Consider the following 10,640-nt stretch of genomic DNA (forward strand, 5'->3'; position numbering starts at 1 on the left):
AGGAAGCTACGGTTATGCAGTCAGCTCTGCAGTGCTTTTCAAGTGGCTCACACGCGAAGGCTGCCAGGGCTTTCAGCTGTTTGAGCAGAGTGCCTTGGAAAGCAACCCAGTGCGGAGACTGATTCTCCTGGAAGACTGAAAAGCATTACACCAAGAATCCATGAGCCTAAGGTTCTCAGCCCTTTGTTTCCCAGGTACGAACTCCAAGAGTCTGTGATTCCAAGGTTCTAGGATTCCGTAGTTCCCCGTTCTAGTGGTGGCTCCGTGACTCTGAGACTCTGAGTGTCTCTGAGTTCCTCCTTCTAGACCATATAATTCCCTGTTTCTAGAATTCCCCATCTGCTCACTTCTTGACTCTGTGGAATGTGGTTCTGCCCCAGAGAAAACCCCTGGGGGACATAGGGCAGGAGAGTCGTACAGGCAGATTATTTTAGCAGCCAAGACCCACCGCACTTCTCCTCTCAGGTCAAAAGGTCAGCAGCTGCCAGGAGGCTGGGGAAGCAGAGGGGTAGGCTGGAGGGGCTAGAGGCATATATTAGGCTAATATCGGGGGAGGGGGAGTATGGTTTGCTGGATTCCTGTGGTTTCTCCCAGGCCAGCCTGGCAGACCCCCAGGTACCAAGGCTGGGGAGTCGCCCTGATAGAGACCACGGTTCGTTCTCCTCTTGCCCCCCCCCCCGCCCCCCGCCCCCCCCCGCCCCCCCCCCGCCCCCCCCCCCCCCCCCCCCCCCCGCCATCTGTCCCTAAGAGTATAAACATCCAGGGTGTCTGGGGCACTGCTCAGCAGCTCTTAGAGCCCGAGCCTGGGTTTAAGGTTTCCAAAACACAAGGATGGTAGAAAAAATGTATTTGTAAGCCTAGCTGCCTTTGGAGGGAGGTGGATCCTATTACTTGAAAGGCCCTTTTGTTTTGTGGAGCCCAGGGAAGGATTTGGATCACAAAGCTAGCGAAGGGGCCCTGGCTGCTGTGGCTCAGTGAACTGAGCGTTGGCCTATGAACTGAGAGGTCACTAGCTCAATTCCTGGTCAGGTCCCCAGTTGGGAGTGTGCAAGAGGCAACCAGTTGATGTTTCTCTTACACATCGATATTTCTCTTTTTTCCTCCCTCCCCTCTCTCTAAAAATAAATAAATAAATAAAATCTAACCCTCCCCCCCAATATTAGGGAAGGGGCAGGCAGTAGGCAGCAGGGCTCACGCAGCTCTGCCTGTGGAAGGGGTGAGGACGGGGTGGCCCTGGGATCTCTGGGGAGGGGGACAGCAGGAGGCCCCCAGGGATGGTCGATACATAGGGCCTCGTGGGAGGAGCCTCCAACAGGAGCTTTTGGTTGCGCCAGGCTGTGCAACGGGCTCCCTTATCTGTCTCCCTTATCTGAGTTCTCGGTTGGGTCCACACTGAGCAAGTTTGCCGTGAAGCCAAGAGAGGCTGAGTTCTGTATCCAGACTTGTGATCATCAGAGCCAGGAAGAGAAGCTGAATGCCCAGGAATGGCAGGTGCCTTTCTCTCGCCTGCCCTCCGTCACGCCCGCCCATCACTCCCAGCCCCTACCTGAGACTCAGTGCCGCAGGTGTCGAAGCGGGCCTGGATCCGGAAGGTGCTGCCGACCTCCTGGGCAGCACAGCGCCGGCTGCCCAGATAGACCTGGGTCTGCCCCAGTGGGGCCAGCGCCTGCGTGGAGATCAGGATCTGGAAGTCCGTGCGGGAGCAGCTCACGTTCATGGGCACCACTGGGGACAGGAGGGAGGAGCTGGAGGCCTTGGGGGCAGGCAGTCTGACCCCACCCCCCAAGCTCCCACTCAAGGGTGGCGAATGGGAAGACCGAGCCCAGAGTGGGAATAACTCTTTCGCAGTCCTGCGGGGATGTTTTATATGCATTACTCCATTTAACTCCATCGATGACAGGCACCATGCCTGCCTCTCAGCGTCCTCTGAGCCTCACACAGAGTTTGGCAGGTACAGCGGATGCTGAATGAACGACTGAATGAATGAATGAATGAGTGAATATTCTTAACCATAATAAAAGCTACTATTTGCTGATTGCTTTGCCATGTGCCAAGCAATTCATTCAATCAGTTAACAAATATTTATTGAGGGCCTACTATGTGCAAGCACTATTGTAAGTACCTCAGATACAGAAATGGGGGGTGGGGGAAACAGCCAAAAATTCCTGCCCCCTTGGAGCTCACACTGCAGTTGGGTGAGGAGCAATACGTACAATGCACCTAAGCTCCGGAGCGATCTGAGGGCAAACCAGGCCAAGAGTAGAGAGAGCGCAGAGTGTGTGCGGGTGCTGGGGGAGGGGAGGGGCCGGGAGGGGAGGGGCTGCAGTTTTGAAAACAGAGGTGAACACAGCCTCACCCTCTCCCCACGATGACCCTGTGAGGTGAACGTGACTAGAGCGTCTCCACAGTTTGGGAACCGAAGCTCTGTGAGGAGAAGCAGTTTGCAACAGTTCGAGCGGGATGGCAACCATCGAGGTTGTAGGACTAGGGAGGTCCTGATCTCCTCACCCTACCTGGGCCCCTGCGCCCCCCAGGCCACCACACTGTGACTCAAATGTTGGGTCTGTGCAGGCCTGTGTGTGCACATGTGTGTGTACGGGGCGGCGCCTGCGGGGGCAGGGGTGAGTGTAGGGGAAGGGGGGGCTGGTGGGAGGAAAAGGAAAGAGCTGGCAGCCAGGGGCCTGGGACTCTCAACGCCCCTTCGGGAAATGCCTCAGACATATTTCAGCCTCTGGTGTCTGGGCAGTCAGGGATTTATGGGTCTGCCGTCTCCCACGACGATCTTGGTGGCGCTGAATTGCGTGTCACCTCTGATTGATGCGAGGCTGTCCTCTAGCCAGGGGGCCGCCTGCAGCCTGGGCCACATCTGGCACCTCACCCAGCATGACTGCCCCTGTCTGACCCCAGGCTCCCACAGGGACCCGGAGAGGGAGGTGCGGTGTGGTGGGAGCAGGGGCTCCTGCCCCTGAACAGAAGCCAGGATTAGAGCTGCCTCACCCTCAGACCCTGGAGGCACCAAAAGGAGAAGGGGCTTGTCTGAGAGCACACAGAGCTGGGAGGGGACCCAGGCCTGGAACTGAGACTAAGGGGGCCAAAAGGGACTTGAAAGATCCATCAGCCAATGTCCTCGTTTTACAGGTGGAAAAGCTGAGGCCCACAGAGAGCAAGCGACTTGCCAGCTAGCTGTGGCAGAGCCCCATGGCCCCTGGCTGTGCAGAGTGCAACCCAAGGAGGGCGCCCCGCTAACAGAGGGACCGTTTTCCCCTCCCAGTGTAGGGAAGGAGCCGACTGAGGCCCAGAGGGTGGGGCTGCCCAGGCCACCCCTCTCCACTAGCTCGCTGCAGCTCTGCTGTTCCCTTCCCCATCACTGGGCCCCCCACCCCCTCTTGTATGTGGGGTAAGGAGACAGGAAAGATCTTTCGAATGCAGGACAGGCCTGGGGCACATGAGAGAAAGAAATCCATCCTCAGCAAGGATGGCCTCAGAGCCAAGCACTGTCACCTGTGTCACCTCATTTCATCCTGATGACAGCCTGTCTAGGGCATCCATCAACCCCCTTTACAGATGGATGGTCATAAACGGCAGCACTTGGGTGTGGCCTTGGTCTGTCTGAGCTCAGCGGGGCCTCCTCAGCCCCGCTCAGCCACACGTGAAGGCGGGGAGTGAGTTCTAGCCTTGGCTGTGCCATCCCCCCCTGCACCTTTGTGTCTGCACCTGCACAACAGAGAGCTTCAGCCTGGTCAGGCTGAGGGCAAAATGGGTTTCTGGACCCATGGCCCTGGGAAGGGCGGTGAGAAGAAGGGAGCGATGTCGGCTGGCAAATCTAACTGGCACTGTGGAGGCTGGAAAAGCTGAGTGCCAGTGTCCCCAGCCCCCTCTTCAGTTAGGCATGGCCATCTGACCAAGTTCAAACCAATGAGACCAAGACTTCCAGTGAAAAGTCTTTGGACAGCTGCTGAGAATGGTTTTGCTTTCCTAATAAAAGGAAATTTGTGGCTGGCTCCTCTCCTACCCTCTTCCGGCTCTTGAGCATGGACATGATGCCTGGCGTGGTGGCAGCCATTTTGCAGTAATGAGGCCAAGAGAATCCCAGAGATTCCAGCTGGGACAGGGTCGAGTTCCTGAACGAACACAGAAGCTGCCTGGCTCCAGACTTCTTCTTAAGTGAGGAAAACAAAAGCCATTTGTTCAAGCTGCTGGCGGTTAGGGTTTCTGACTAACACAAGCAAGGCTGGCCGGCATCATGTGGTTATACCAATTGTTTACCATAAATAACACTACCATATTTTGTATATTACCCCTGGATATAGGACCAAGATCAATCACAGTGTAAGACAGGCCATGGGCCAATGGGGAAGGAGCCAGACGGGGAGGGATTAGGGATTGCAGAGTTGGAAGCTGGAAAAGTAGATCCCTGCAACAGTGGAAATAAGTAAGGGCCACACTGGCACAGTCTCAAAGGTCCCAGAGGAGGAGTCGGTGGCAGCAGAGCCACCTGGAAAGAGATTGTGGAGACCAGTTCGTGGGATGGAGGAAGGAAGCTGCAAAGACCTGGGGTCCCCACCTTGCTGTTCCCGCTCCAGCACACCCACCCCTCCAAGCCCAGCTGACCTCCAATGTAGGCCACAGAGAAGCCCCTGCGGGTGGTGCTGCGGTCTGTGTGTAGCCGGAGCAGGAGCTGGTTGTGGCTTGAGGTGACTGGTGGCGGCAGGTGACGGCCGCACCAGTTCCCCAGCAGGGGCGCTTCCTCACTGGCCCCATCGAAGGCTGCCAGATGGTCAAAGTCACAGGTCTTGGTGAGGCTGTTGGGCCCTTCCAGTTCCAGGTCCAGGAAGAACATCTTAACCCGGTAGCCAGGAGGCAGGCGGATGGTCCAGTGGCAGTGGATGTTGTTGGGGTAGGAGCTGGGGTAGTGTGGGCTGGAGAAGTTGCCCCGCACGTCTGTATACACCTCCTGGCATTCTCCTGGGGAACAGTGGGTAGAAGGAGCAATGGTGAGAAGGGTGGGGACTGTTATTTTCTGCAACAGGCGCTATAGTGATTATAATGTCACCGTGGCAGGTTGTGGGCACCATGGCCAGAAAACTAGACAATTGATCCCAAAGTCTGCTTCAACCTGAAATTAGCTAAAAGCTGGGAATCTCATTCCAACTGGCACTTCCCTTCATGCATGTTGGCTCTGTTTGGAATTAAAAAACTATATCTAATACTGGTCCTCAGAGTTGAGCCTAACCTTGGACTTGACAGTGTGGTTCCTGACCTGACCCTACCCTTTTTCTCACTGCCCCTCATCCACCCCTACCTTCCAGCTTCACCAGACATCTCCTAGTACAACAAGCAAAGCACACCAAACCCTCTCTGTCCTCCATGCGTTTGTACATGCAGATCCCTCTGCTTGGGGCCCCCTTCCCTTCCTTCTGCCTAATTAAAGCACTGCCTAATTCTCTCCTCTTCCAGGATGTCACCCATGATTCTTTCTGTTACATAGCATAGGTCACAGTGAGTTGTCATTGCCTGTTTCCTTTTCCATCTTCTCCTATAGAAGGTGAATCCCCCAAGGGTTCATTCATTTACTTGTACAAACATTAATGAAATAGCTCCACATGGCAGGTACAAAGATAAGCCCGTAGGGACTCACACAGGCAGAGAAGATCAACAGGCAACAGATCATTGCTATGAGAAAACTTCTGTAATGAACTGAAGGAAGAGATTAATTCTGAGTGAATCAGGAAGTCTTCATGGAGGAGGTGACATGCTTATGTCTTGGCATTGGCCAGACAGGGAAGAGTGTGCTAGAACATTCCAGGCAGAGAGAGAGGAGAAAGCACAAAGCCCAGAGGCAGGAAAGGGTGACCCTCTTTCCACACAAGCACACTGGGGAGGCAGGTGCCCAGCACGCACCGGGGACTGGGGTGCACCTGCAGTCCCTCCTACCTGAGAAGTAGTAGGCCTTGAAGCCCCGGCCTCCGATGTTAAAGTCAGACTTAAAGATCACCTGCAGCTCGTGGCCCAGCGACACCAGGGTGGGGGGCCTGGAGCTGCCGCAGTAGTGGTGCCCGCGGGCAGGGCCAGGCACCCCGAGCACAGCCACGTAGTCATAGGTGCACTCCTCGTTGCCCTCCACCTGGAAGTCCTCGAACACCAGCTTGACCGTGGCAGGGCCAGCGGCCCGGATCACCCAGTGGCACTCCACGTTGTTGGGGTAATTGTTCGGGTATTCAGGGCTGGTGAGGACCCCCGACAGGCCCGTCAGGACGCCACCACATACATCTGCAAGGGAGCCTGGTTGAACTCACCCTTCTCCTTCCCTGTGGCTCCACGGTCCCCTCCCATGGGCACCAGACACCCCACAACGAGCCACTGCCACAGGCATTTCATGGGAACCTCATCGCCATCCACTGCGCACTGGTCGCGTGGCAGACTCAGGCCAGGCACTTAGCACCTGCACCGTCTTTTTAAACCATTACATATCCCTGTGAGGGAGGGGCAGTGGTTCTTCCCATTCACAGTTGAGAAAATGGCGGCACAGAGAAGTTAAGTTACTTACCTGTGTGAGTTCGGGTTCACCTGCACTCTGGGACAAGGATTTGAGCACAGTGAGCTTATTTGGGAGATACAGGGGTCCCCATGTGGGGAGTGGGGGTGGTGAGGAACACTAAAGGGGAGGGACAGGGAGACAGACGCTGAAGGGTGTTGTCAAACCAGCTGCTGCGCCCTGCTGGGGAACTTGGGGACTGGTGTGAAGCTGGGGGTAGAGGTGACCAGCGGAGACTTCAGAGAAAGCCCTCAGGCAAAGATATGAGGAGGTTGGCAGGAACCATTAAAGTGGCAAGGCCCGAGGGACAGGGCCAGGGCCCTGACAGCAGGTCGCTGGGCTGGTAACATGGAAAATGGGGTCTGACTGACTGCGGTGCCTGTGCACTTGATCTTGTGATGCTCACTGTCCCTCCAACCAGGCCGGTGGGGCACAGGGGCTGCCGTGCCTGAGCTCAGAAGTGCTGTCAAACCTCCCTAACAGGTGAGGAAACTGAGGCTTAGAGAGAGAGGACCTGGTGAAGTAGAGATGGGCTTGAAGTCTGAAGACGGTGGTCCTCCTAACTCTGCCTTATGTCAGCTGTGTGACCATGGGCAAGTCTCCCAGCACTCTCTGAGCCTCACGGGAATATTAGAAATCATCACACTTGCCCAGCCTGACCCACAGGGCTCAGACTCGTGCAGGGTCTGAGAAGGTGGTGGTGAAATCCCTTTGGAGCCCTGTGTGACCAATACAACCAGGAGGCAGTTGATGACGAATGCCGTGACTGGCTGGGTACCACCAGCTGGGAGCGGCACACTCGGACGTATTTCCTGAGACTCCAGAATCTCACCCCACGGTGTGGCTGTGCGGACCGAGCGCTGTGCTGGGCGGCGGAGGACTTGACTTCCTGTCCCAGTGATTTCCCCTCTGAGCCGTGACCCTGGGGAGGGCGTTCTCTCTCTGGCCTCAGAGTTACCGTTTGTGGAGTGAGAGGGCAGGCTCTGACAGTGTGCAACCCCTCCCAAGGCTAACACCCTTAGCAGAGCCTTTCCGACTGTGCTCCAGGGCTCCGCAGGGGCCTTCTGGAGCCTCTGTCCACAGCATCTGGTGCAAATTTCATTCCTATGCTGTGTTCAAACTATTCAAACTATTTTTTAATGCAACAAAAGATGGTATCCACAGTCACATGTCTTACAACAGGGCTTATAACTTTAACTCATTGGTGGCCATAAGTACCGACTTACGGTATGTTTTTAATGATTGGCTTACAATAAATGTTAAAAATATGAACCTTAAAAACAAATGCATACACCAGAATACTGGCCACCTTTGTCTCTCATATATCAGGGATTAACATAAGGTCCCGTTTGACATAAGGGTACTACTGTTTTAAAAAATGCTGGGCCCTGTGCTCACTTCAGCAGCACATACAGTAAAATTGGAATGATATGGAGAAGATTAGCATGGCCCCTGCACAAGGCTGACACACAGATTCGTGAAGTGTTCCATATGTTTATAGGTACTTACAGAATAGCCATGGGGATGTAAAGTACAGTATGGGAAATGGAGAAGCCAAAGAACTTATACACATGACCCATGGATGTGAACAATGGTGGGGGAATTTCCTGAGAGTGCTGGGTGGAGGGGGGCAAAGGGGGAAAAATGAGGACAACTGTAATAGCATAATCAATAAAATATAATTTTTAAAAAATGGTGGGCCCCGACCAGCGTGGCTCAGTTGGTTGAGCGTCATCCCACAAACCTAAAGGTGGCGAGTTCAATTCCTGGTCAGGGCACATGCCTGGGTTCAGGCCTGGTCCCTGGTTGGGACACATGCGGGAGGCAACTGATTGATGTTTCTCTCTTGCACATCAATGTTTCTCTCCCTTTGTTTCTCCCTCCCTTCCCTCTCTCTAAAAATAAATAAATAAAATCTTTTTTAAAAATAAATTTTTCAAAATGTCGGAACACCTTGCCCAAGGTATTATGACTTTGATATCCGAACATTCTAAAAATCTAAGGGTCTAAGACTCCAAAACTGTTATTAAATCAGTCTGTGGTTCTGGTGGTTTAGCATTCTACCATTCTGTGCCTCTAAAGTCAGAGAGAACTGGGGTTCCACCTGAGCCCCCTGATTGCTGTTGATGGACCCCGTGTGCCAGGAGCCTCAGGGGTTGTTTGCTGCTTGAGCTGCCATGAATAAGTTTGTGCAGAGAAGCCCAGGACAGAAGGAATGAGTCAAGGAGAAAGGCAAGGAAAGCAGGGCCTCTGCTTCCCTCACTAGTCTAGGGGCAGGTTGCCAGCCTGCTTGAAGGAGGGAGGAGCCCAGATACAAGAGATGAGGTCAGGAAAGGCTTTGGGAGGGAGAGCATCACCAGCTCCCCGTGACTCTTGTGACCCTTCCAATGGACGACCCTGAAGGGGCGCAGGGGTCATATGCCCATGAAGTAATGAGATGCCATGGAGGGACCGGCAGCAGTGACAGGACGGTGTCCTCTCCGGTATCCTGATGCCAGGGCAGGGGATCAGGAGGATAAGAATAGAAGAGTATGAGAGGCTTCATTCCTGAGCACAGTGAGGACCGAGACACAGTGTGACACTTGGGGGCTCCCAGGAGCAACAGAGGGAGACACGGGGGTTGTCGCCATGAAGATCGGACCCTGCAACTACGACGACAACAGATGGAGGTTGCCTTTGCCCCATGAGCTCTGAGAGCAAGTCATCCAGGTTACGACGGAGCAGCCCACCTGCTAAGATGCTGGGACCCTGCAAGTCTCAGCCTAGTCCCACTGCTCTTCCCTGACCTCCACCCTGGGACCACCCACCCCCTCCACTGCCAAGTCCCCCTTGCCTTTCTGATAGCCTGCAGAAAAGCCACGGCTGGCCACGTGCTTATCCGAGTGGAAGATGACAGACATGACGTGCCAGGAGGAGGTGAAGGGTGGCGGGGGCACCTGGCCGCAGAACCTCCCCAGCAGGTTGCCCTGGTCTGCGGCAGCCCCGTTGTAGATCTCCAGGAAGTCAAAGCCACAGGTGTCGTGGTACTCCAGGTCGAAGGCATGGAAGGTGAGCAGCACGGAGGAACCCTCAGCCACCACGATCAGCCAGCTGCACTCTGTGTTGTAGGGGTAGGGTCTGGGGAAGTTGGGGCTCGAGAAGTTTCCAGAAGGTGCTGAGAGGACACCCCCACACTTGACACCTGAGGCAAGAGGGAAGACTGGCTCAGAGTCCGCACGCAGCAGTGGGTAGTGGGCCCAGCTCCACGACCGGATCTTTGGGATGGGAGGAGGGAGCCCGAAACCATGGTCCTAAATTAATTCATTTATTCATGTAGTTGTCCATTTACTGACTTATTCTTCATGTATTTATCAAACATTATTTTATTCATTCAACGAATATCATTTGAGTGCTAGGCATTGCTCTAGGTGCCGAGGTTTTTATCACGAACAACACAGACAAAAATTCCTGCCCTCATGGAATTTACATTTTGGTGGGAGAGACAGACAATAAACATCATAGGTAAAATATAGAGTAAATTAAATAGTTATAAATGCTATGGAGAAAATGCAGGGAAAGGAGACAGGTGTCAGATGAGCCTATAATTTTAGACAAAGTAGTGCTGTATGTCAGGCCCTAGATACGTGCAGGAGGGAATTTAAAAATTTTTTTAAATAATAACTCCTCGTCACCCTGAGTGAAAATGTGCACAGCCTATTACAATGTTAAAAGCATATCCTTAGCCCTGGCTAGTGTGGCTCAGTGGATTGAGGGCCAGCCTGCAGACCAAAGGACTGTCGTTCCATTCCCAGTCAGGGCACCTGCCTGGGTTGAGGGCCAGGTCCCCAATAGGGGTGCTCAAGAGGCAACCACATATTGATGTTTCTCTCCCTTTCTTCTTCCCTCCCTTCCCCTCTCTCTAAAAATAAATAAATAAAATCTTTTTTAAAAAGTATATTCTTATATGTATACATTTGCTTATAGTTTAAAAAAGAAAACAATGGAAGGAAACAAATAAAAACGATTCTCTGTCAGGGGAAGGAACAAAGGGGAGGAAAAAGGCATGACTGCTGAACCTCTTTAAAGGCAACCTGATTTATAATTTTGACTTTATAATTATGAATGA

General features: G+C 53.6%; 1 protein-coding gene and 1 non-coding gene across 2 annotated transcripts; one reads left to right on the forward strand and one right to left on the reverse strand.

The window, feature by feature from the left end:
- Positions 1 to 1,546: 1,546 nt before the first annotated feature.
- On the reverse strand, positions 1,547 to 9,716 carry LOC128780148 (CUB domain-containing protein 2; the record flags this gene model as incomplete). Its single annotated transcript, XM_053917962.1, has 4 exons — positions 1,547 to 1,725; positions 4,612 to 4,965; positions 5,935 to 6,270; positions 9,369 to 9,716. Coding segments are annotated over 4 exons (1,217 nt in total), but the record flags the coding sequence as incomplete, so codon positions are not given.
- On the forward strand, positions 7,926 to 8,032 carry LOC128780149 (U6 spliceosomal RNA). The gene has a single exon (XR_008426097.1). It is a non-coding gene; the product is annotated as a U6 spliceosomal RNA (small nuclear RNA).
- Positions 9,717 to 10,640: the final 924 nt, after the last annotated feature.

The sequence above is a fragment of the Desmodus rotundus genome, unplaced genomic scaffold (assembly GCF_022682495.2).
Source record: "Desmodus rotundus isolate HL8 unplaced genomic scaffold, HLdesRot8A.1 manual_scaffold_560, whole genome shotgun sequence".
Classification (NCBI taxonomy): domain Eukaryota; kingdom Metazoa; phylum Chordata; class Mammalia; order Chiroptera; family Phyllostomidae; genus Desmodus; species Desmodus rotundus.